General features: G+C 42.5%; 1 protein-coding gene across 3 annotated transcripts; it reads right to left on the bottom strand.

Annotated features, from left to right (window-relative positions):
* Positions 1-296: 296 nt before the first annotated feature.
* LOC129081131 (phosphatidylinositol 3,4,5-trisphosphate 3-phosphatase TPTE2-like) lies at positions 297-25,363 on the bottom strand. 3 transcript variants are annotated; one of them, XM_054586654.1, is made up of 15 exons: positions 25,317-25,363; positions 24,944-25,063; positions 23,351-23,450; positions 23,148-23,211; positions 22,181-22,245; positions 18,928-18,988; positions 18,090-18,171; positions 17,894-17,982; positions 11,753-11,814; positions 9,963-10,043; positions 7,372-7,477; positions 5,092-5,183; positions 3,670-3,762; positions 2,291-2,361; positions 297-522 (listed from the first exon to the last, which is right to left on the bottom strand). In XM_054586654.1, the coding sequence occupies exons 1-15, from the start codon at positions 25,346-25,348 to the stop codon at positions 399-401; spliced, it is 1,242 nt and encodes a 413-aa protein (XP_054442629.1). In that variant the 5' UTR covers positions 25,349-25,363; the 3' UTR covers positions 297-398. The 3 variants fall into 3 exon arrangements, with proteins under 3 accessions (XP_054442629.1, XP_054442630.1, XP_054442631.1); XM_054586655.1 differs by having other exon boundaries at positions 5,092-5,171; XM_054586656.1 differs by lacking the exon at positions 24,944-25,063 and having other exon boundaries at positions 5,092-5,171.
* Between the last annotated feature and the right edge of the window lie 1,897 nt (positions 25,364-27,260).

Here is a 27,260-nt window from a genome sequence, read left to right as displayed (position 1 = left end):
TGTGAAACAAAACCGGGAAGACATACTTGTCCAAAAAATATATAAGTAAATGAAAGAAACCTACAGTATAGGGGGGACTCACCGTTTTCAAATACCTCCATTATTTTCATATGAAAGTTCTATTTCAAGCTTTTAAGAGCAAGAACTGATGTTCCTGTGTATTGCGTTCCAAATTTATCTCAATACAAAACTGTGTGTGACATTTTTCAAAAAGGAAAAAAATTGCTATTGACATATTCCTTTGTATATATTTAATATATATTAATAGATTTCTCAAGAACATATGTACATACATGTAAATATTAGCACACCAGGGAGGAAATAGGTTTTGAAGATATAAACATGTAGCAGGGGCTGGGAAGAATACGTTTCTATCCAGGAAGGGGAAGTACACTTAATCAGATACCAGCTATGACTTGATCCATGTCATCAAAATATATTTCGACTGCAAACTCTGGACGATAAATTTTCCATGTATTGGGTTTATGGGGATTATCCAATTTATTTCTTGAAAGATAAAGCCTAGAATAGAAAAAAAAAATGCATTTTAGGGCTTACAGAAAAGCCACTCAGTAGGGCACCTTGTTAAAGCTTTGGAAAAACCTGTGCTGGCCGCCCTGGGCCTTGTACCAATCTCCGAGAGCCTGACACCCCGCTTCCTCCAGTGAGATACACGCAGTAACAACGTGTCACTGGTCCTTTTCACATTGCCTCTTATGGAATTAGTGACATCTGGACTTAATAAAATAAGTTTCTATATGTGACAGAAGCTAGATATGTATTAAAACCAGTAATAAAATACCGACTGTCTTTTTTTCTTTTATCCTCACCCAAGCAGGTGCTTATCAATCGTAAGAGAAGGGGAGGGAGGGAGGGAGAGGGAGAGAAACACTGATGTGAGAGAAACATCGCGTGCCTGACCATGGACCGAACATGCAACCCAGGTATGTGTCCTGACAGGGAATCGAACCTGCAGCCTCTCAATTTACAGGATGATGCTCCAACCAACTGAGCCACACCGGCCAGGGCAAAATGCTGGGTGTCTTTCAAATGATGACTTTGGCATTTTCAGCTGATTAACAGTCTCACAACGAACACAAACCTCTTTACCAAGTAGCATGGAAATACAAGTGTTGAAGAAATCTTTAGAAACACGTAAAAACGAGGAGGAAAGTGATTGAACGTGTTGCCTCACCAAGACGAGCACGGTGTTTTAAAGGAAAAAAATTGCATCCTTTCTTAGCAAGAACCACTCCTGAGGAGTGCACCCAATGAAGTTCCACCCAGAGGCCTATGTAAGGGACTTTGCTCCTGCTGAGTTAAAGTTTATTGTTTGCATAGAACCAGGGAAGAAAACTGGTAAAATTTTTCATCCAACCTGAAGCTCGCTCTATCAAAATCCATTACATGTGTGTGCACTATTAAGTGTGCAGGTTAGATGTTCAATGTACTATTCCCTCCCTGGGCTTGAGGTGTGATTAGATGCAGTTCAGATTTGGAGAGCAGGCTAGAGTTTATGCAATGAAAACTATCAATCCATGCCACGTACAAGCACAGCCACTTCAAGACTCTTTGAGTATTATTTTTCCTTTAGTATTGGGTGGTATGGTGATACCAGTAATCTCAAATTTTCAGCACCACAGAACAGATCCTCAACTGTAGAACTTTTAGAGTCAGAAATGAGTTTCTAGATATGGTGGAAGGTTCTTTGGAATAAAAACCTTCAAATCAGTTAATGATTACCTCTTTAAAAGCTGTTCCCAATTGAGGTATTCGAAATCACTTTTAAATGGGAGACCATTAATGTTTTTTAAGCTGTCTTCATTGATACTTACTATGTCTTGTAACTTCTGCCCTTGTGTATCAATCAGCTTTTAAACCAGCTGAAGCCCGTCAGCTGATGCCTTGTTTTGGCACAGAATTCGGTGGTGATTGGTCGCCAGTAAGTCAATACATACGAAGGATCTGTCTTATTAAGGTACCAAGCAGGCCCAAGCTTCCATGGGAGAGCTTTATTACCACACTCAAGGTCTGACTACACCGTGTTTGAACAGACAGCACAGCCCTGTGGCGTGGACCGTGGGGATAATGCCACAGGCGGTTTTAAGAACAGCCACATTTTTAAAATAACCAGATTCAGAGGAGTATGGGAATGAAGAACGAGGACTGGCAACTTGAGGATTTTTTGGTTTCTGTAAACTGAGCCTACAGCAATCGGCAAGAGACTTGGCATCACACCTTACTCATGGGAGATAAGGCTGTTTCTATGGGATCATATGATAAGCCATACCTGTTGTTTTGTATAAAAGACGTGTGGAACCAAAAGAAAATTGGGCAGTTGTCATAGTGTTTAGGAAGAGCCTAAAAATACATAGTGAAAAAAAGAAAGGGTTATTCTTCAGAGTAAAATTGATACCAAGAACTCATCACTTCCAAAGGGGTTAAAATTCCTTCCTCGAGTCATTTATATATTTATCAAACAGCTGCAGCCATTCAATGTGCAGCACAGAGAGTCTAGAACATTCCTCTGAGGACCCAAAGAAGGAGGCTTTAAGTGACGACTGTTTCTACCAAAACTGTCAAGGAAATGTGGTTTTTCTATGATGGATATTCATACATGTTAGCCTGGGTTAGATAGTGCTAAACAGAACCTACTAAGGAGCTATGTCTACTGATGCCCAAATAGACCATCCATTTCTACAAGGAGCAGCTTATTATATAATTAACTGTCACTGATGATGATAGAAACGCCTGAATTTTTTTCACGTGTCTTCATCTCATGGACCTTGAAAATTGTAAAAGCCACACACTCCCCGCACCCTCCGGGCCAGCGCCCCTCCCCAGGGGGCCAGTGACTGACAGAGAATTCACACTGGCCCCATTATTCTAGGGGTAACTGTTCCACAGGGCAGCTATCCAGGCCACCTGCTTCAACACATTCACCCCTTTAGCACTTAGTAGATTCTCCCCAGCAGAGAGCAAGCCGGGGCAGAAGGCGGGCACAGGAAAGCTTCCCAGAGATGGACATAGTTTCTTATGGGCAGTTTAGGTTGCTGATTTAATAGGAAAATGAATTGAAATTACTGAGACTTGGAAGTGCGTTATATACAGAGGAATGCCCACCCAGGCATACATTTTATGACATAGAAATTATACATTCATGGTACCCTGAGCGATGACAACAGCAGAATTCTTATTTTTCATAAAGTAAATATTGGTTTTTTCACAAAGTAAATATCAGATTAAAATACTGTGTATAATGTATTACATAACAATTCAGAGAAAAGCAAAATCTCCCACTTAAACTATTTTATAAATTATGGGGAGCAATGTGTTTTAAAGATATAAAACAAAAATGTAATCCCTGCTTATGTAGTAAAACATACTTTAGCCTTTTTTACATCTTAGTTTTTATATTACTTATGTGGAAATTAATACATGCAAATTGTACAGAATCCAGAAAAAATGAGCAAAAATTTTTAAATTACATTATTGTTGTTTAAAAAAAAAGAAAAGTGTTACGGATCTGACTTGGTTTTGCCTTCCTCCCTGGCTAGGAGTTGACATCTGTCACCTCCCCTCTTGGGGATGTAACAAAGGCAGTCCCAGAGCAGAATCATGAGAAAGACCAGACCAGAAGGACAGCAGACGTGGCCTCTGATTACTCACCGGAGACAGGAACCGCACTTTCACGTCGTCACACAGAGGTGGGCAGCCGCAGAGGTTAATTGTCACTCTGTCTCTTTCAACATCATGAACTATCTGTGAATGAACACGTGGCATTCAGAGAGTGAGGCGACCAGAGAGCTGAGAATGAGGTCATTGTAACAATGAAGCTCTTTGAGGGTTCCTGTATTTACCAAATCCTCTCGGTCCCACGGCCCCATTACAACATGTATAAATACATGTTAATCATTATTTCTATAAAGTTGTGAGGCTGTTGTTTACATTTTTAAAAGGCCAGTAGGTTTGGGGGTTATGGCGGGGCGCTGTTAAAAAGCAAAGCATTCAATTTCCTATTAGGGTTTCACCAAGTAAACATTACTGTCAAATGTGTGTTCCCAGTTTTCATATTTTGGGAATACACTAAGAAGCTCAATTTTCAAGCTGGCGTTCACATTCAAAAAGCAACACATAACTGGTCACGTTTTGTCCAACAAACACGATAGGCCGTGTTCATGGTAGATTGCTAGATGAAATGACCAAAGATAGGCCAGATTTCTGGAATGAATGGCTTTGAAGCTCCACTAAGTGTTTAAAGCAGCGGAATGAGTGAGCAGAACCAAGAGCAGAGCCTGTGCAGACACGTGACCAAAAAGCCGAGGATCCACCCAGGGGAGAGCCCTCAGCGGGCAGAGGAGGGGCCAAAAGAAGGGGAAGGAGTGGCATTGTGAGGTTGAGGGAGAACCGGAGACAAGTCTGGGAGAGCTGTAAGCGTCTGGTTCTGAGACCCAGGAGGGAAGCTCTCTTAGCGCTTCGGAGAAGGCCTGGAGTCTTGGGTGTTCTTCAGCATTTGAGAAAACCCTGCCTACCTGGGCCCATCGCTTTGGGGCTCCTGCGTTGTCCCCTTTCTCTCATAGGTCCCCCAGGGCTTCTGAGTAGGAACCGCCTGGGGCAATGCCAAGTCTGGAGACCCCGGGTCTCATTCCAGGCTTCCCCGATCATACCTCCGGGGCACAACCTAAGGATGTGCATCTTTACGAGCTCCTCGGTGATTGGCGTGTGTACTAGGATGGCAGAACCAGTGCCCTATCGCAAAAGGACCAAGAAGAAAAGGGGCGGCTAAAACGGGCCAGAGCCATGACTTTAAAACTGGTAGATTCCTGGGCATACGCTTGGCGCTGAGGGAAAGTGAAAACCAACGCAACACTCCGAACTGAAAATATATTCTGGAAAATGCTCTGGAAACTATCTGGAACAATTAGTTTAATTTAGCTCTGACTTGCATTCAAACCCAAGGGCTCCAAATTGGGTGGTAAACCGAAAGCATCATAGCCTCTCCTTGTGGTGAGCAGATGTTCCGGGAGGCCAACCTGCTGATTTGACGTTGAGATTTACAACAATGATTTTCAGTCACATGGTTTCTCTTACCCTACAGTTTTCAGAAGCAAAACAGAAAAAGACAATCTTTTGGTGCATTATTATTTGTACGTTTAGATCATTTCCGTTGCCTTCTCCAACACCTGAATGGAAATAAAAAGAGTGAAGATCAAAATGGCTCACCAATTAGCATTATGAAGTAGAAAGAGAAGTGATCCCAGCTAACAATGTATCAACATTGAATTATTTGAGTTTGCATGAAATTTGTCTTTGAAAGACAAGGCTTCAAGCCAATTCTGCCTCCTAAAGCGGACTTTATTGGGCTGGGGGGAAAAAAGGGGGAAAAAAAAGACTTATACTTCGGCTTCTAAGCTTCACCTTTCTAGAAAAAAAGGAAATTAGGGAAAGTGGCTTGCAGCCTTTCTTGCTAATGCATTGCTTTCTTCAAATTTCAAATCATGACATTTCTAAACAGTCTGTATTCCTCTTTCCCTAGTTCCTAGAGAGCAGTCTCTGTGAAAATATAAGATACCCCAACATTCCTGTAGTGTTCAGTATATATTTAGGACAAATGGCTTCTTGTCCTTTTTTTTTTTTCCCCAATTCAAATGATCCACTTCCTTCAGCATTTCCTCAAAGGGCGAGTTTCTCAAGCCCTCCGAGGAACTCTTATTGCTTTCCTCCCTACCCTCCTGATGCACAGGACTAAGGAAAGGTACAGAACTGAAACAAATACTCCCATAAAGCCATGTCGTCACCTGCCTCGATCGTTCACCTCGTACTATTGTTTCATTTGCATTCCCTTTTGCCTCCACTAAGAGCGCATCATCGACGTGGCGGTCGGGGGCCCCCACGCCTCGGTCCCCTCGCTCCCGTCCCGGCTGCCCCCACCACAGCTGCCGGGAATCACCGGCATTCCCGTCTCCACAAAGGCACATTCTTACCACGTGAAAAGAAAAGGGCATTGATTTACAAACGTAAATTAATTCCCACACATTAAAAATGTTTTAAGTAATTGCAGGATTTAAAATTAAGGGTAAGAAAGACATGAAGCAAAAAATCCATTTTACCTGTCCCACACCTATGGAATTCTCCACCCCCAAGTAGGGTGGAGAATAACCACACTTACTTGCTTCTTGTTTTATGCATTTATAATCAAATAAAAATATCTACTCCCCCGCAGGTTTTACAAACGCACATACACGCAGATATAAAATCCTATTTCCTTCTCCCGTCCGTTTGACAGAAATTGTTGCATACCGGAGCCCTGGCCTGTACCTTGACCTTTTTAAAGCACCTGTCGAAAATTATTTAGCTCATCTGTTCATAAGGAACCAGTAAGACGTTAGGGCTGGTTCAAAGTCCTGCACATGTGTAGGCAGCTAAGCCCTGGAGCTGGAGGCCCATTCCTCCCTCTGGCTTTTTCTTTTCTCTCCCAAGGCCCAGAGATGGGAGAGCTCACGTATTCCCTGCTGCTCTGGGTGATGGAGACCTAGTCAATCCTCCCGAAGTTTATACGGATTTTTATTCCTGGCAGTAGCTGGTAAGGCTGGGGGTTAAACACACCCCACGGAGCCCAGGTTTTTCCCAGCTCTTCCCGCGTCTTGCGGACTCCGGTCAGGACACCTAAGCCCTGACCCCTAGAAAGCTTTCCGTGACCCCGGGCTGCACAGGGCGGCGCTTTATCCCAGTCCCGGCTGCGCTGCGCTGCGCTGCGCTGCTCTGCTCCCCACGCGGCGCCCGCTTCGAAGGGCCTGAGGCCGTGGGTCCCAGAGCAGGTACTTGGCAGTTATTTGTGAATCGGAATGTGTGGCAAGAGAATTCACATGCAGTTCGGCACTTCGGGCATCTTGAGGGAGATGCTGAGGGGAGAGAGAGGTGACAGGTAGAGGAGGGAGGGGAAGGGGGAGCCGGCGGAAGAGAAAGACGGCGGTGAAAATAATGGAGCAGATGCGCCTCTCTCAAGCCAGACGCGCGCGGGGGTGGGCGCGGGGGTGGGCGCGAGGCGGAGCGGGGGCCCCGCACCCACGGCCCGGCCTCTCTTCTGGCTCAGAGGGGCTGCCCTGAAACGTCCACCGCGGCCATCAGTGAGAAAAGGGAAGGGGACGGAGCACCCCAAATTAGCGACGGGAAAGGAAGAGAGGAGACGGCTGAGCACCGCGGGGCTCACGGCGGTGCCCGGGGAGGGGCCCGCCTGGCGGGACACGCAGCGGGAGCTCCGAGCCGGGGCTGCCTGTGCGCGGGACTCTGCGCCAAATCCTCCCCAACAAACAGTGAGAACACTGCCCCCGACCCCGCGCCCAATTCTCCGATTGTACATACAGCGCTTACCATGAATTGAATAAAGGACAATTTTTTTTATCGTAAGTCGTTTTCTTGGAGGGAGACTCAAGTTATAGATGTTTTTCACATCTGCAAAATACCCAACGTATCGACTCTGGAGAAAAAAAATACAGAAGCCTCAGTTTAGGTGAAGAGGGGAAGTCCAAAATCAGCCTATCTGAGTTATTTTTCTACGTGGAATGTAAGGAGAGTTATTTACTAAGGAACCGTTTTTTGGGTGCCGTTAGATAACTCTGCACTTCTATGGGCGTGGCCTCAGGACTTAAGGGGAAAAAACGCTGTGGGAAGTCCCCGCAAAGAGCAGGTGTCGCCAACAGCTGCCACCGCCCAGAGCGTGCGCTGACCGAAAGCAGTGACAGAGCTGGCTGCCAGCAAGACACAGTCCCCTGCGCCCGGGCACAAGTCTCGCTGAGGGCAGAAGCTTCGCTGTGACTTGAGTGAAAGGACCGTTTGTGGTGTGGCAGCAAGGGGCTGCCTAGGCGAGAGAGAGAGGGCAGAGGTCACGCTCAGGAGGAAGACCCCCCAGGCCGGTGGCACACACACGCCTCTCGCCTCAGCCAGCTACCGTCTCCTCCCTGTCCCCTTCCCCAATTCTGTGCTTGCCAGGAAGCCCTGGGAATTCTTAGCACGGTCCCTCGCCGATGGCAAGCAGCTCACTTTCGTGGACGAGTTCTGGCGCTGATCAACTGGACCAAAAAATTCACTCTTCCCAGCAGGAAGCATTAATAAAATTAACTGCCATACTGCCCTGGCCAGTGGGGCTCTGTTGGTCGGAGTGTCGTCCTGCACACCAAAAGGCTGGGGGTTTGATTCCTGGTCAGGGCACGTGCCTAGGTTGCAGGTTCAATCCCCAGTCACGGTGCATATGAGAGGCAATCAACCGGTGTTTCTCTCTCACATCGGTGTTTCTTTTTCTCTCTCCCCTCCTCTCTCTCTAAAATCAGTAAAGATACTAAAAATTTGTTTGGAAAACATATAACTGCCCTATTTTCCATGAGAAGGGGCCAGTTGACCAGAAAGAGCCGTTCAAGTTCTGGACTCGGGGTGGATGAAACGTCGTCCACATGGAACGGCCGGCAGGGCGGGGTCAGAAGGCGGCGGTGTCTGAGAACGACCGCCCACGCCTAGGACTCTGGCCAGGGCAGCGCTCGAACCCGAGCCCTGGGCCCCGCATTGCCATCCCGGGAACTCAGAAGCCAGCCTGCTGCGGTTAGGCCGCACCGGGTCCGGACTCAAGGTAGAGAAAGCAAGCCCGGCTGTGAATGGGGCAGGGCGGGCGCACAGCAGGGGCCTTGGGGGAGTCACGTCCAGCGCCCCGCGTCGTGGCTCCTGCCCCCGACTCTCTCCCTCCCACTTAAGGCTTGCGACCCAGCAGGGCCCTCACGCTGCCTTCCTGTCACCGTTCCTCCTCCGCCGGCCTTTGAAAGCGCCAAGGGCCTGCAGCAGGCGTGAGTACACCCGCGGGGCATGGAGTGAGCGCGTGCCCCAGACGGAGGAGACGTGGGTCGTACTACCTGAGGCCCTTGGGGATGCCTGCGGTGGAGAGACGGGTAAGATGGGGGCTTTGCCTGCAAAGGGGGAGAGACGTCACTGTTGCAAACGGAGAATAATGTGAAGTAACAGACTCCCTGAAAGGAACAAGAAGGGCTGGAAGAACGGAAAGAGCGGAGGCTGCTTTGGGCTGAAAAGGGAAAGGGACTTCAGGAAGGGGGGCTCGCGTGCACAATGGCCCGCGGGGTCAAGTGCTGCCTGTCTGGGAAGCCGCACACAGCCCACACGTGTCAGAGCGTGGGACATGTGACCGCGCGCAGTGGGGGGAGTGGGTGGAAAATCAAATCGTAGATCTTGATGCCAGGTGAACGCACTGATACTTTGGTTGTCTCAACTTTTTATGTTTGACGTTTTCCATAACACTTTAAAAAGGAAAAAATTGAGGTAATAGCATATATTTCACCTGGGCTATCTGAGTATTAAATGAGATAATACGGATAAAAGGGCAATATAATAGTGCATAACAGCGTCTGGTATATAATAGGCTTTTGAAAAATGTTACTTTCCCCTTTTCTTTCTCACTCAAAAGACAGCCCCAGCCACATCTCTGTGTGTGCGTGTCTCTCTCTGTCTCTGTCTCTGTCTCTGTCTCTCTCTCTCTCTCTCTCTCTCACACACACACACACACACGCACGCGCGCGCACACACACACTATTCTGCAAGGGTTGAAGCGCCCTAGCTGGGCACCGTGAAAGACTCGGTTCCAACCACCGACTTGAGATGGTCTTGGGAAGCCCGGAACCTCCTCCCTTCTCTGGGAAGGGAATCAGCGCCCGAACCCTGTCAGCAGTGACCAACATGGAGCGGGCAGCGGGGTGGTCTGGGGAGAGCGCAGGGCTAGCGAAGCTCGGGCCGGGCCCCAAGTGCAGGTCTCAGCCTCCGGGTGGGGGGCGGGGGACGAGGCCTGTCCCTGGGCACCCAAGTGCGGCTGCCTGACCACCACCGAGAAGCCTACACTGCAGCCACGTAACAGGTGCCAATCTGAACCCACTTCCCCAGAGGGCTCCCTTTCCAAAAAGAAAACTTACCTGAGAAGGCGTTTCTACTCCCTGAAATTTGCTGCTGGTGGTTTTGTCTGTCCGTCGTTCTCCAAAATAACGAAGACTTTCCTGCGGGAACGGGGACCGTCCTATCATGGCTCACCACCTCTCCCGCTCCTGCACAGGGCATTCTTAAAGTTTCTAAGGGCACACATTTCCCTAAGTGCCCGGCCTTTGGGCGAGGCTACCCCTGACGACAGAACGGACGAAGCCACATCGGGGCTTGCTCTCGTTCGAAGATCCATCCGGATGTGGAACTGCAGGCTGGAGAGACCTTAGATCACCTGGTCTCTCTGCCTACCTTTCCATTTTACAAACGGAGAAGGCTGAGGCCACAGGAAAACCCAGGACCTGTTACGGGGACGTATGCAGCCAGTGAGACCTGGTGCAGGCCCGGAGCTCCAGGCCCTGGCTCTCTGGCCAAGGCTCTGGATCGGTGGCTTTCAGGCTTTTTTATTCTGAAAGCCACAATCCACATTAACAAACCTAGGAGATGCACGTACCCAAGTGAAACACAATTTCACAAGACAAGACTTACATGTGACGTTTCCTAATCTATTCCGTTTTATTTAAAAAAAAAAATGAGTCACAACCCTGTAAGCTGATTTTATAACACATGGATTGTGAAGCATAGTTAAAAAACACTGTCCTAGAACATTCGTTGTCACAACCTGTGTGTCTCAAATTAGAACAAAAGAAGATGGTGGCAAGGGAGCGCGGGTCATCGTGCAAAACCACCGCCTCTCCACTCGGCGGCCAGCCAGGGCTGCTGGGAGGGCGCCCTCTGAGCGGTGGCTTCTCGGCAAGATTGCGGCTTCTCGGCAAGATTGCGGCTTCTCGGCAAGATTGCGGCAGAAAAAAGACACAGAACGCTGCCTTAAGAAGTATGGACAGCCCTCCCTGCCTTCTCAGACGTTTCCGGAGGGCACAGCCCCACAGATACTGACTCTGCAAAGATAACACTCAGGAGAGACTTTGTCCTGAGCTGGAACCTAGCACTTGGGAGGGTCAGGGTCCCTGAGAGACTCGCTGAACCGATCTGGCTGTTTTTCTTGTGAGAAAGGAGGAAGTCCCATAATTGGTCAGAGTAAGAGCAGGCCCAGACTTGGTGACAGAGTCGAAGCATCTTTATTTTTTTTAGAAATGATGCTTAGTCTGTATTGTATATTTTTTGGTGCTAGTTTAGATATGATTTTTAAATTGTTTTATTTTTATTTTTTATTGTTTTTCTATTACAGTCGTCTCCATCCCCCCTCCCCGCCCCCGGTTGCTCTCCCCTGCCCCGCCCCCCGCCCCCGCTCCCACAGTCAATCCCCACCCTGTTGTCCGTGTCCACGGGTCATTTTGCTGAGCTTTCTTGCACTTGCCGAGCACGACCTTCCCTTCCCTTACTCTTGCCGCTAAGGGGTCCTGTCTTTATTTAAAATGTTGATATTGTATACATTATGGATATTTCCGCACTGATTTTGATTTTTAAAAATACTGCAGTCGAATGTTGTTTATCTCCACTAGGAGTATTCTGGCAGTCTCTTAAGTTTGTGCCCAAGGTGAGTGCCGTACTGACCTCCCCCCGGCCCCAGCCCCGAGTAAGGGACTTCTGGGTCAGCCATCACAACAAGCAAGCGAGGAAGGGTTAAAACCCGGCTCTCCATCCAATTCCAGCCCCTCCCATTCCAATTTCAAGTACCAGGCCTCAATCCTCCAGTTCTCCCAGGGACCTTCCAGAAAGAGCAAACTCAATCAGCATACGACACAGTGTGCAGGAACAGTCCTCCTACCTCTGCCGTTGTAAATACTCCACAGACGATAAGGCAGACACAAGCCATCGTTCCAGTTCTTCCTAGGAAAGGAGAGAAGCTCCTTCACGATCCATTGCCCAGGGGCGCACGTGGTCTAAAACTACTCTCAGAAACAATCGGGGGTCATGTGGAATTGGTTTCCCTTCACTTGGAAGGTGCTTGTTCAGAAAATTCCGGTTCCGACACAGCCAAAGCCTTTCCCCGCTCTGAGGTCCCGCCAGGAATCCTCCTCGCCCCGGGCAAGAACGCACACGTGCCCTGTCCCCCGCCCCGCCCGCGCTCTGAGCCCGCTGAGCCCGCTGAGCCCGCTGAGCCCGCTGAGCCCGCTGAGCCCGCAGCGCTGCGCCTGGGAGCGCAGCCGGAGGCCTCCTGCCAGCGAAAAACTGATCACACACCCTGTTTTTCTCCCATCAATAAAAGAACATGGTTAGAAGCCAAAACACCATCTAGCATTTGCAATACCCGTCATTCCTTCCATTTTAGTGAGTTTTCCAGTGTGTCACAAAACATATAGAAAAGCAGAAAACAGTATAATATACGCCTATGTACCTGGTCCCCAGGTTCTAGAATCCTCATATTATATCGTTGTACTTGTTTCTCTTTCCTCTTCCCTCCCTTCTTCCCTCTCTCCCTCCCTTTCTTCCTCCTTTTCCTCCTCCTCCTCCTATAGCATTTTAAGACAAACCCTTGATGTTATGTCATTTCATCCTCAAAGTCTCTTACGTTTTATTCCAGTTTATATTTTTGTCCTGCCATACCAACTTGAGTTTAAAAATATGCTGCTTTTTTTTATTTCTACAATGACCCGTAGCTTTTGTCTTACCAGTATGTGCTGAACTTCAGGTAATTCCAAACTTACCCTTTTAACCTGAGGCACTCCATTTTCCAGTCTATCCTTCTTAAATGAACTCCTGAACTTATTTGTACAACCCATAGTTTGAAAACCACTGTTCTATGCCAAGTACTTCCAAGAGTGGACTTTGTACCACACCATGTTCTGATAGATAAAAGCTCCGGGACGGCCTGGCTTTCAGTTGTGTGTAGACTGTGATTTAACATTTCACTTTTGGGGACATTGCCGGGTCTCTCTAACTCTGCTGCCTTCCCTTTGGAAAACGCGTTAGCAGATTGACGTCTTTGTGGCCGTGGACAAGGATGACCGCTGCCACACTACACGCCCCCCCTGCAGCCACGTCGGGTACCGCAGGGAATCCTAAAAACGACATTGTCTGTTTTCTACCTAAAACATAAACATGTGTTTATTCACTAAACTTCTGATATTGGGCAAAGGTTCTGCAGTTCTTTCTTGGACAGCCCAGGCCCCGGGTTTAGACCACTGCATCATCTATAATCCCGAGCTTCAGAACCTGGAAAGCCAGCGAGATGCCACACCCTTCTAGATTTTGCTGCTGGAATTTTTCTGTCCGTGTTTTGTATTAGTCTAACTCATATTTAACAATTGTGGTTGTGGCCACTCAACTTCATTGAATCTTCTTGAAATGCTTAACTTAGGTTCCCTAAATCTATAACTTTTTCTGTTCACTCTGCCATTTCACAGCTCTACGTTAATACTTGATTACTTGATATAAGTATTATAAGAAGTGGAATGGGCAGACACTGGTGGGAGCAGAAACACAAGGCACCCTACAGAGAAGCTTTCTAGCTGCAATTTGTCAACATGCCCACGGACCCCAACAGGCGAGTTTACAGAGGGAGTGGAGAACATCACATAATCCACCCGGCTGGTTAGACGGCAGTCAGTGCGAGAGCTTCTGTTATCCTGAAGTTGGCAGAAGCGTCTTGCACCTCTAAATGGAATACAATTTTGGGCTTTCATAATGATGATAACTAAAATTTGGGTGATGCCTCACAGATATCATACGATCTTCACAGCAACTCTGTGAGATAAATAACCCAGGATAAGGAAAGAGAGAGGCTGAGCTTCTGCAAGTCCAAGAAACTTTCACGTAGTCAAACAGCAAGATATCGTAATGCTACTTTATACAACCTTTTATGACAACCCTTACGCTTTATTTTTTTCTCAAGCTATGTCCATCACCGCTTCCCACTATATGGAGCTTGCATGCTAAGTTATGAGATTTTGCTTTTCTAACGGGGTACTAGTTGATGCTGATACTGGTAGTCTGTGGACCACACCTTGAATCTAGGCCACTATCTCTGAAAATGTACAATGAAAAATCAATAATAAAAACGTGGCTAGAACTCCTACACACTAGCTAATTTAAAATAAATAATTTAAGAATAATCCAGATTTTTTTAAAAAATCCCTTCTACATACTCTCTAAGAATCAAGAAATTTTTGGAATTACTTTGAGGAGAGTTAGTAGAATAAACATAAATTATTCAAAATTAAAGGAAAACAAAAACAGTACCTATTAAATAAATGGAAGTTAGCTAAGGCAGTGTTCACAGGAAACTACATAGACTTTTAAATGCATAGATAAAAGAGTTTTAAAATTGCAATTTAATTAGCTAAATTTTTTTGTTCAAGAAAGTAGTAAAAGAAAACAAGAATACTCAAAATAAATAGAAAAATGATGTAACTATTAAAACAAATTAATGAAACAAATTAAAATAGGATTAATACATTAAACGTCAGGTTTTTCCCAAGAAACTAATAGACAAATCTGTTATAAAATGGATTTTATAAAGGGAGGCACAAATATTAGAAATAAAAATAAGGGCAAAACTATGGATACAGTAGAAATATAAAAACACAGCAAGTATAACTTTATGTGAATCATTTAAAAATTTATAGTTAAAATTTCAATTAAAAAGTTTAATTGAAACTTAGGGAGGGAGAACCTAAATAGAATAGCATTGCATTAAAAATTGTATTTATAATTAGCCTCTGCCACCACCTCCCCCCAAAAGGACAAGATGAGATTTATACCAAATCCATAAGGAAGCAATAATCCCTTTTATAATTTTTAAATAATAGTAAAAAATGAAAAATTCCCAACTCATTTAATAACACTGGCATAACTAATTCCAAAACTGCACAAGCATAATAGAAGAAAGGATAATTTTATACTAGTCTCACTTATGAATATAGATGTTAAAAATTCATTGAAATATCTTCAGAGTGAATCCAACAATGTGGAAAAATATGTATCACTATCAAGTGCCATTTGTCTCAGGAATGCAAGGATCATCTTATATCAGAAATCTGTAGTAATATAATTTATTATATTCAGAGATTAAAAGGCATAACTTGCAATAATATCAGTAAGTGCAGGAAAAAGCATTCACTAAAATTCAATTATATTCATAATTTCAAAAATAAAGAAAAACTAAGAAACTTTCTTAAATCGATAAAGGGAATCTACCAAAATAGCTACCAGGTACATTATATTACTGATGAAATGTTGATAGCATTTCCTTTAAACCCAGGAACTACACAAAAATGTCCACTACTCAGCACTTCTATTTAACACTGTAGTACAGGACTTAGCCAGTATAGTAAGATAAGTAAAAGAAACAAAATGTGTAGGGATTGAAACAGAAGAGACAAACTTTCATTATTTGCAGAATAGAAAAATCCAATTAAATCTGTAGATTAACTCCTAAAACTAATGAGTTTGAGAAGATTGTTAACTACAAGGTCAACATTTAAAAAATTAATAGCTAAATGAAGGATGCAGGTTAATGAATATATGACTGCTAAGCTCATGGTGGTGGGTATGAAGAAGAAACAACATTGTAAAAAATTCAATCAAATGAAAGTAAAATGTCATTAAGGATATGTAAGATTGCAGTAAAGTAATTAACCATTGACCTAATGGACACATTTAGGACACTCTTCAGAACAATGCATGAAACACTTTCTTTTCAAGTGCACAGAAAACATTTGGAATGGTTTTATGGCCCAGAAAATGGATCAAATTCTGGGCCATAAAACGAGTCTAAACAAATTTCAAATAACTAAAAGGATACATAATTTGTTCTTTAAGTACAATGCAGTACAACCATAACCAATAACTAAAAAATAATTACAAAAGTTTCATATGGTTGAAAATAAGAGGCATATTCCTATAAAACCCATGGGTGAAATAACAGAAAAGAATGCAAATTAAAAAGTATTTTGAACTAAATAATAATGAAAACATGTAAGAACTTGTGAGATGAAGCTAAAGCAATTCTTAGAGGGAAATTTATAGCTTTAAATGCTAAATAGAAAAGAAAAAGTTTAAAAATCTATGAGTTAATCATCCATATCAAGAAGTTAGGGCCCTGGCTGGCATGGATCAGTGAGTTGGAATGTCATCCCATAACATAAAAGGTTGCGGGTTTGTTTTCTGGTCAGAGGACATGCTCAGGTTGCAGATTCGGTCCCTGGTTGGGGCATGTACAAGAGGCAACTGATATATGTTTCTCTTTCACATCGATGCTTCTCTCCCTCTCTTCCTCCCTCCTTTTCCCTCTCTCTAGAGCATGTCCTTGGGCGAGGATAAAAAAATGTAAAAACATAAAATAAAAAGAAGTTAGGGAATAAACAACAAATTAAACCAAAGAAAAGTGGAAAAAAGGAAACACTAAAGATAGTAGTAATTCATCAAATAGAAAACAAAAAAATAAAGATGAAAAATAAAGTAAAAAAACTTGGTACTTTGAAAAGACTAATAAAATTGAGAAATCCCTGGTGAGGCTAACCAAAAAAAAAAAAAAAAGAAAGAAAGAAAGAAAAGACAGAAATATCACTGTAGACATTAGAATAATATTTTGAACAATTTGATCTCAAGACATTTGAAAATTTAGATAAAATGAATGAATGCTCAGAAAAATACACCCTACCAAAGTGGGCAGAAGAAATAAAATTATAAATAATTTTATATCTAATAAAGTCAAATCATAACTTTAAAAATTCCTCACAGAGAAATTGAGGTCAATTGTCTTTATAGTGAATTCCACCTTATGTTTACGGGGGGGAAAAAGTCAACTTACATAAACTCATCCAGAGAATTTAAAAAAGAGAAAACACAACCTAATTTTGGTTTTATGAAGCAAAATTTGAAAAGAGTATTATGAGAAAAGAAAATGATAGCTAATCTAACTCATGACATAAATTTAAAAATCTTTAAGAAACAGAATCTAAAAATTTATTTAAAAATAGCATAACACAACAAAATTGCGTTGATTCCAGAAGTACAAGGTTGGTTTACCATTTGTTAATCAATCACTGTAATTAACCAGATTAGCAGAATGAAGGAGAAAATCATATTATCATCTTAAAGACTCAGAAAAAGCTTTTGATAAAATTCAACATCTATTCATGATAAAAAAAAAAAACTCTTAGCAAATTAAAGGAATTCCTTAATCTGATAAAGAGTGTCGAAAATGCACACACACAATCCTTAAAGTAATTGGTGAGACACTGAGAGCTTTTCCTCTGATAGCAGGAACAGAACAAGGGTGACTGCTATTACCACTTTTCTTTCAACACTGCACTGAACATTCTAGACAGTGTTTGGGGAAATAAAAGGATTGAAAAGGTAAAAATATGATGCATTATTTTTATATGATATAGGTGTTTACCATAACATCCAAAAGAATGTATAAATAAATTAGTAGAATTAATAAAGGTTTGGTGAAGTTTCTAATTGCAAGGTCGATAAAAAAAATTGGATTTAGAGCAACAACTTATAGGCTATGTTAGAACCAAGGACTTCTGTTAACCAAATGATAATCATAAGAAAAAGAAGAAGCAAGTTATAGTGCAGAAAAGGTTTCTTCACATACATGTAACAAATAACAGAGTTGAAAATCCAAATTACATAAAAAAACTCCTATAAGTCAAATAAAAAAAAAAACAACCCAGGAGAAAAATGGACAGGGAAATTAAACAGAGCTTCACAAAAAAGATATCCAATGGGCCAATAAACCTATGAAAACATTCTCAATCTTATCACAGAAATGCAAATCTTATCACAGAAATGCAAATGATAACCATTATGAGACACAGCTCTGCACCCACCCAAAAACTAAAATTAAAAAGACCGAGAGCCCCGCGTGTTGGTCAACAGGTGGGACACCGGACTTTCATACGTTGCCGTTTCTCATTTCTTTAGAAAAAGAGAAGTGAAAGAAAAACGTTTTTACCTTTGCCTCCCATACAGTGAATCGCTACGATGTTTTTAGCATCCTGAGCCATCCACTTCCGTACTTCTTTGGAAAATTCCACCATCTCCCTGGTTTGATTTAAATGTAAGACTTTTAGTTGAATTAAAAGACTTTGAAAAAATCAAGCCCAGTGTACGTAGCCCTCTCCGGACAGCCAGCCTGGCCTAACACTCACCTCAGAGAGGGCACGTTGTGGTCATCAATCATGATGCGGTGGACCCTATAATGGAAGTACTTAGGGTCATAAGCTTTTTCACCTAAAATAAATGATACATACACCTAATAAACATAGTAAATTATCCAGTTAGGAATAAGTTATGCTTTTCTATTAGAAATTCCTTATTCCCCTTTAAAAGGAGCCTTCTGACTGGCTCCAGCTCCACTAAAGGAAACTTAAGGGTTTCAAAAACAGGATAGTAGTGGTTTGTCCACCTTAAGTACCATAAGCCCATCTTTTTTGATTTATTTCATAAGCCCTACTTTATTTTCTGACAGGTTACTCATTACACTATGCTCAGGTAGTTGGACATCCTAGAGAAGCAAACGTGGCCAACAAATATGTTTGCCTCCTAAAAATGTCTACTATACAGGAAGGGGAAATCAAGAGAGACAGGGGAGCGAGCTGGAATATGATGTTTTCCCTGGGCTTTGGTTTTATTCGGGCAGAGCCCGCCTCTCCTCACACCCTGCTCCTGGTGGGTTAAAGAACGCATTCGTTGAATTGTGTGACCTCAAAACGGACAGAAAAAACAGAAGCATTTTCCTCCACCCAATACCAACTGTGGTAGACTCTGCCTAAAATGGCCCCACCTCCACGCCGGCCTCCTCCCAGCCTCACGGGTGTTGGGGGCTGGTGTGCCAGCTCTTCCTACCAGATAGGGCCCGTGCAAGACGGACAGATTTTAACTCACTTCCCAACCCCACCAAAAATGGATGCAAAAACTGAATCATTTTCATATAGGCAGTGGCCTCTTGTCTATTTAGAGTAGTAAAACATCTAGTCCTGTACGTACTGCAAAGATTGTAGACTTGATAGTGTTTTCGATGCTTGGTGTCCAGGAACCGCACGACTTCCTACAAAAGATGGACACACCTCTGCCACATATCTGCATGGCACCAACACAACCCACTGCCTAGGGGTGACCTAAAATGGCTATCAGCTTTTATTTACTTGTCCCTCACTTAGTCCCTTTTAGGGGAGATTCAAGAAGTAGGAGGTTATGTCAATTCCAAGTCATCTCTAACCCACTAATGGTTTTCCAATAACCCACAAAGTTGTGCTTGGCCACTCTGATTGGCCCCTACCATAAATACACATGGCTTAAGCTACCGGAAAAGGAAATTAGATGGTTAAATGAAATGAAAATGTGTGTGTGTGTGTGTGTGTGTGTGTGTCCATGTATATACACACAATGCATGTATATAACTTTTAAAGTAAGAAATAAATAGTGATTATTTTTAAAATACAGTTACTCTCATCACACTGATATGTTTCAGCAAACACGCACAGACATGTGTGAGTCTGTGCAACAACAAAAACGACTATTAAAGAGCTTAAAAATTGACTAGGATAGTACCCTCAGAGCCATGCTTGCTGGCTTAATATTGAGAAAAGTAAACATTAAGCTATCAATGTGATGAATTTATTAATTGGTTAATTCCTGTCAAGTAAAAAAATAAATAAACATTCTGAGTCTACATAGTACTGGGGTGGGAAGGATGAATCGTCTAATACAGAAATTCATAGGATCCCTTACACCCAATAAAATCCAGTTGGATTAAGGAATGAAATGTAAAAAACCCACAAACATCTCTAAGAAAGTTAAGTGAACATTAGTAGATTTTTTGGATGAGGAAGAACTAAGTGTTCAATCAATGGAAGATAGACAGATTTAAGTGGGATTTCATAAAAATTTGATATTTTGGGTTTAAAAAAATGCCACAATGTAACAAAGAACGGGGGGAAGAATTTTCAGTAAAATTGGAGTGAACAGAAAGTATGCTTAATATAATCTATAAACTAGTTATACTAGTATAAACTAACAACTCACTAACAATAATTTAAATTTTACTCCCTCACCCTATAAATGGGCCAAAGACATAAATACACTCACAAAAAAGAAAATCCTCTGGCTAATAATCTACCTAAAGAAACATTCACCCTCACCAGTAAAGGAGGCAAAACAACAATGAAATGTCATTTTCATCCATGAAATCAGGCCTTTCCTTTTCAATGAAAAAATCCAACGCTGGCAAATAGGGCAAGAAAAGAAAACCTTTGGTTTATTGCTGGTAGAATCCATTGGGTTTCTCAATATATACTAAGAACCTTAAAATATTCATACTCTTTAACCAGATAACTCCACTCCTAAGAATCTATCCAGAAAAAGCTTTGTGTCTTCGTGGCTCCTTTGCTGTGTTACCGATCATTGTGACACCTAAACATCCAACATTAGCGGTTAATTACAGCACTAAAGAAATGTCACGTGACCATTAGACGACTGTCCTGAACCCTTCGTTTTCTCGACAACCAAACATTTCACACTGGTTAATTTATGTGCAGTCTTCTTTAATATGCCTACATATAAGGACAGTAAGTATTTGTTTGTTTTTTTAATGGAAAACTAAGGTATCTGGATGGTTAAACTGTAAGGACTTTTAAAATCACATTCATATTTCTCTAAATGTCTAAGAAATATTAATGCTTTGATTTCTTTTTTCCCCATGAGTCCGTCCTTGACTCAATATGAAGACAATTTACTGCTCTGCTTTCTGGTCTAAACCACTTAATCAAAGACTCCAAATACCTCTTCCCCAAATGAACTGAACAGAGACCTAAAAAGCCTAGAGAAAACTTCAACTCTGCAAGAAGCAACGTTTTGGGTCACAATCCGTCACCGGCGGGGCAATCTCTGTCCCTGACCAGAATGAAGAATACTCCATTGTACCTCTTGTGAAAGTCTACCATGTGCTCTGCACATTACTATTCAATGCTGCTCAAAGTATAACCCTGCGACATCACTCCCTCTTCGCAGGGAAGGGGAAGCGCGTGACCACTTCGTCTTCTCTCCAGAGTCGAGTGTGGCCCGGTCTGCGTTTTGCACCCCTTAGTCAACCTTGATTTGAAGCAACTGTGGATGGCTCTTATCTAAAAATGACAAAGGCGTTCTCTTCTCAGGACACAGCGTCATCATGGAACCTGCAACAGGGAAGCACCTTCATTGCCTGATTCTCAGTCTGCCCAGGAGGCTTAACTAATAGCTCAGGCTCAACCCTGCCCTTTGGCAAAAGGTGACAGTAAATGAAAATATGAATAGTAGATATGCTTTTGGGGTGGTTTATGATTTATGGATTTTATGAAAGCAGAGGATTAATTACCGCTTCTTCAGATATGCTGATTAAAAATGGTAAAGGGATGAATGACTCACTGGCACTTCATCAATATTCCAAGGAGATAACAATGTAATAACATCATACTCAATGACAAAAAGCTAAACGATTTTTCTCTAAGATCAGGAACAAAGCAAGGATGCCCACTTTCTTTTTTTAAAAAAAATAATCTTTAAGGATGCCTCTTTTCCCCTCTATTATTCAATATAGCACTGAAAGTCCTACACACAGCAATCAGATTTAAGAAAGAAAGAAGGAAAAAAAGAAAAGGCATCCAAATTGGAAAGGGAGAAATAAAACTCATTATTTGCCGAAGACATAACACCATATAGAGAAAACCCTAAAGACTTCAATAGAAAACTATTAAAAATGATCGAAGAATTCATTAAAGTTGCAGGATACAGAGCCGATATACACATATTTTGTGTGTTATTGTGTTATGTACTGTATTCATTATATGTATATTACATATATTATGTGTAGGACATTATACAAGACATATATCAAATGTTATTAAGGAAATCATAAGGGCCCTGGCTGGTGTGGCTCAGTGGATTGGATATCAGCCTGCAAATCAAAGGGTTGCCAGCTTGATTCCCAGTCAGGGCACAGGCCTGGGTTGCGGGCCAGGTCCCCGGAGAGGGAGCTTGAGAGGCAACCACACATTCCTGTTTCTCTCCCTCTCTCTACCCCGTCCCCTTCCTAAAAATAAATAAATAAAATATTTTTTAAAAAAGAAAATCCTAAGGAAAAGAAGATAGCTGAAAGAGTACATTTTTAGGAGAATAATTGCATCTCCGGACCAATATTAAATGTACGACTCCACAGTTGGTGGTTCCTGAAACATGTGAGCATTTGTTAGATAAATGCTCTCACCTGAATGGGGTTTCTGTAGAAAGACTGCCGTCCAGAAGATGGGAATGACATAGCAATAATACGCCCTGGAAGTCAAAACAGTCACTGCCACGAATGTCATTATAAATGTCGAACAATATATGAAAACTTAATTTATGTATAATCAGACTTCTTTTTCACAGATAAAAATACTTTCAGAATTGCGAGTGACAGAAAAAAAGCTAACTAACTCTCAGGATAATCAAGATAATATATTACATTATCCAGTACAATGACCATTAAATCCCCATGTGTTCCCACTCAATTGGTTCCAGCCATACGTGACAGATGTGCATTCACCACCGAGCGCCCCCTGTGGTGGGAATTTATTTCATACTTAAACACCAAAGGAAAATGAGAGATCTGGGCTCCAGCGATGGTGGGAACTCCCAGGATGCTTTGCAGGGCCCTTGACTCAGAAACCTGGTATCTACAAAGCAGTGACCTTTTTCTCTGGGGTTCTAGGAAAAGAACAGGTTTCTCTGGGATCCTTGGGACCCAGAATAACGACTAGACCTCAGTAAATTTTAAAACCAACAGATGACCCTGATTGGCGTGGCTCAGTGGGTTGGGTGTCATCCCACACGCTAAGGGGGGTGGCGACTGATGGTTCTCCCCCTTTCTTTCTCCCTCCCTGCCCCTCTCTCTAAAAATAAATAAATGAAATCTTTAAAAAAAAAACAAACCCAACAAATGCAGTCAGCTGAAAATCCATTCAGCCTCCTGTACTGTAATCAAATAGACCTGGTTTGAGACGACAATAAAAAAAATTGTCAGGGTTAAACTACAAATAGGCCATACCACCAGAGTGGCCTGCGTGTTCATGGATGAAGAACACTTTGAAAGAACATGGCTTTAACAAGGCAAGAACAAAATAAATACATAATTACTTATGCACAAGAAAAATGTGAAATTACTATAAGTACATCAACAGTTAAACGTCACAAACCAGTAACATAAGTGAGGTCTAAGTCAAATCCATCTTTCTTGTATCGTCGCTTGTTTCCTGAAACCTGAGCATTTAAAACAATCATTAATTTGTAAAACATAAATCAACATAAACATAAAGACCATTACATAAATATTTGTAACCCTTGCCCGTATTTCCTAAAACATATTTTTCCGAATCATAAATGTGTTTTGCTCACTTACCATCCTTCTGGTCAGCTTTTCGAGATGCCTTTTCTGGTGCACCAGGTGGAAAATTCTCATCAGAATGATAAGTCGCAGAGAGCGAAGGAACATGACCAATCTGACAATAAATTAGAAAGATCGGTTTTTGCTTCAGAGACAGGGTTCCGTCGATGCGAATGAAGTCTGGAGCCGTGAGTCTCTGCCCGGGGTAATGGTGCAACTGCTCCCCACCAGCTGCCCATCCATCCACTTAGGGGACACGTGGCAATGTCTGGAGACATTGTTGGTTGTCACAACTGTGTGAAAGGGGGTGCCCCTTGCATCTAGTGGTTAGAGACCAGGAAAGCCGCCAAACACCATTGCAGAGGACCGTCCTCACACTAAAGACCCATCCAACCCCGATATCAATACTGTCCAAGTCGAGAACCTCTGGGTTAGAGAACCAGCTGCCGGATAAACACTGAGAACTTTTGGTTTAACTTTTGTGGTTTAAGATGAGTAGTTTTCCGTCTTTTTCCCCTGGATACAAACTGAGGGTTCTTGTTCACCTGTGTTACTTCCGTCTGTACCGGGGGTTCTCGCCCAGCTGCTCGCACAACGGGCAGGCAGCAGGTGGCGACGCTGGCCAAGTGCGCCGGCAGCGCCACACCTGCCACGGGAAGGAACGCAGGGGCGCAGAACTGGTGGCTCGGACCAGTGCTTCCCTCACGTGAGTGTGCGTACTGATCGGTGGCTCCGGGATGGGACCGGGGGTGTTTGTCGTCCATTTTCAGCAAGGTCTTTGGTGATGTTCTGGCTCCCGTTATTTTCAAACAACCCTCAAGCCTACCAAATAGTGTCCAGTTTCACTGGGATCCGAATTGAAACGCAGGGAAGATGGAGTGGAGAAAGCAGCATGTTATTTGATGAATAAATAAGCCTAGAGGTCTACCCAACGTCTACAGCCCAGGACCCGTTTGTTCTTCTTTTCCTCTTTGTCGGAATAAGAGGAGAAAGAAGGGGGGAAAAAAACAACAAAAAAACATCGGCATCTCCTACACATTTTAGTTCCCTAATCCCAAACAGGTCTAACTTGGCCTCAGCTTTCTTTGTTTTGGATACACTATCCGGCATATTCTACCTCAGCGTTCCTATCTGGTCACCTTGTTTTGTGGCCCACTTGCTGTTTTAGACGGTCATCCTCAAAGTCACTCAAACTTTGGATGTGCTCAAAGCAACATTCTCTTTTAGAAACACCTAGGAATTTCACGGGTAAGGCATTTGTGGTGGAAGCTCACATTCTGATTCAGTGGGAATTTAAAAAGGTAGAGAAGTTGAAGTTAGAACAAGGGACAAAACCCCTGTTTCCTCTGTGGGTGCTCCATCATCGTCACTCAGCGGAACGCGCTCAGTGGGCACGCCCTCTCTGGTCTCGCCATTCCTTTAGTTTCCAAGGAGGTGGAATTATGCCATTTCAGTTCCAAACAGCTTGTCTGGCACCGAATCAGGACATTCAAAGTTAAAAAGATTACACAGGATGAAAGCCACAAAAAACAAATGAAGACCAAAAAAAAAAAAAAAAAAAAGACAGAAAAAGAAGTCTTTAAGAGAAGTGACTCATACGTTTCTTACCTTGGGATATCTTCAAAGACCTCAAAGTTATCAGAAATATAAATGAAATCAATTATTAGAGTCACCACAATAATCACAGCATCTATAGAATTCACTGTATCAGAAAAATACAGCAGTGCCCTGTAATATAAAACAAAATATATGTGTATGCCTCCTAAGAAGAGACAGGGACATTTTTAAGAACACAAATTATCTGACTCATCCCCTACGAAGAATTCCACTTTAATGAATTACTTAAAATTCCTTTTTTAAACTAGACTAAGGGGGGCAAATTTCACATTCATTATTTCATACGTAGGTATACAACAACAGCATCAATATGGCAATTGAAGTACAGTATGAGATATAACCAAACCATTGAACAAGTACTTACCCTTCTACAAATACTCGAAGAAGAATATCCATGAAAAAAAATAAGGCGATAGATAAGGAAATTGAACGATATGCCAAAGGGATATACATTGTGCTCTCAGTGACAAGTAGATCTGTAACGATGACAGACACATCCACAAAGACCAGCAAAATTCCAAATATTCTACAACAAACGCATAAATCAATAGGGTCAGGAGAAAGGGGTGTTCGCCTCTATAGCTAAACCACATGTAGGCCAGTAATCTGATTTTTAAAAATGTAATTCTTTAGGATTACACTGTGCAGTGGTAGGAAGAACTGCATTGCCTTAGAATCTGCAACGTTTTCACCCAACAGAAGCAGCTGTTGGGAAAACAACATTCCCGCCAGAGCATCTGTGGTTTCCTCAGAGACACATCAGATGAACACTCCAAAACAGAACAGGCAAACGGAATGGAGATCCCATGTATCCACTTGTCAACTCTTCTTCAAATTTGAGAATTTTACTAGGGGCTTCTACCAGTTTCTCATAATAGTTAAAACCACATTAACTTTGATAACTTTACAAAATTTAGTAATAAAAACGAAGTGAAATCCTGGCTAATATAAGCCCTTAAAAGACCACATGGTTCTAATAAGATTTTGTATCCGTGAGATTTCACATATTAGTGGATGCTTTGAGAACAAGACTGAGCACATTTATTCAATTTCATAAATACATACATAATTGAACATTAAAATATCTCCTAAGCTATTCTCTTACATATTTTATTCATTTTTTCATCTTTCTTTTGTTTTAATTGAATTCATTGGGGTAACATTGGTTAATAAAATTATACAGGTTTCAGGTGCACAATTCTATATAATACATCATCTGTACCTTGAATGGTGTGTTCGCCACCCCGAGTCAAGTTTCCCTCCATCCCCATTTGTCCCCACGTTACCTCTTCCACCGGCCCCCCAGCCCCTCTCCCTCTGGTCATCACGACACTGTTGTCTGCGTCTATGCGGGGCTTTGTGTCGCTGCTTTTGCTCAATGCCTTCGCCCTTTCCACCCAGCCCCCAACACTCCCTGCACCGACAGCTGTCAGTCTATACTCCGTGTCTGTGAGTCCATTTCTATTTTGTTAGTTTATTTTGTTCATTAGAGTCCACGTAGGAGTGGAATCATATGGTATTTGTCTTTCTCTGACTAGCTTATTTCACTGAGCATCATGCTCTCCAGATCTATCCATGCTGTTGCAAAAGGTAAGATTTCCTTTCTTTTTATAGCCGAATAGTGTTCCATTGTGTAAATGGACCACAGCTTTTTTATCCACTCATCTACTGATGGGCACTTGGGCTGTTTCCAAACCTTGGCAATTGTAAATAATGCTGCAATGAATGTAGGGGTGCATATATTCTTTCAAATTAGTGTTTGGGGTTTCTTTGGATAAATTCCCAGAAGCGGAATTGCTGGGTCATATGGAAGTTCTAGTTTTAATTTTCCCTGCTGCTTCCCGCCGAGGCTGCGCTGGCCTGCATTCCCACCCCAAGCAGGAGGGTTCCCTTTTCTCCAGGAACTCGCCTGCACTTGTTGTTTGTTGATTTGTTGATGACGGCCATTCTGACAGTGTAAGGTGAGAAGAATAGCTCATTCTGATTTTAATTTGCGTTTGTCTGATGATGAGTGACATTGAGTATCTCTTCATGAATTGGCCACCTGTATGTCCTCTTTGGAGAAGTGACTAGTCAGGCCTTTTGCCCATTTTAAATTGAATTGTTAGATTTTTTTTTTTTTTGGTGTTGAGTTTTATAAGTTCTTCATAAATTTTGGATATTAATCTCTTATCAGATGTATTGGCAAATATGTTCTCCCATTTAGTAGTTTGTCTTTTCATTTTGCTGATGGTTTTCTTGGCTATGTAAAAACTTTTAAAAAACTTTAGTGTCTTATTAGCTTTCACATTTGATCTAAATGTAACCT

The sequence above is a fragment of the Pteronotus mesoamericanus genome, unplaced genomic scaffold (genome assembly GCF_021234165.1).
Source record: "Pteronotus mesoamericanus isolate MK-2021 breed Mesoamerican mustached bat unplaced genomic scaffold, CSHL_Meso_final contig_94, whole genome shotgun sequence".
In the NCBI taxonomy this organism is placed as follows: Eukaryota; Metazoa; Chordata; class Mammalia; order Chiroptera; family Mormoopidae; genus Pteronotus; species Pteronotus mesoamericanus.
The sequence above is the reverse complement of the archived record's forward strand: the minus strand, read 5'-3'. Positions and strand labels throughout refer to the sequence as shown.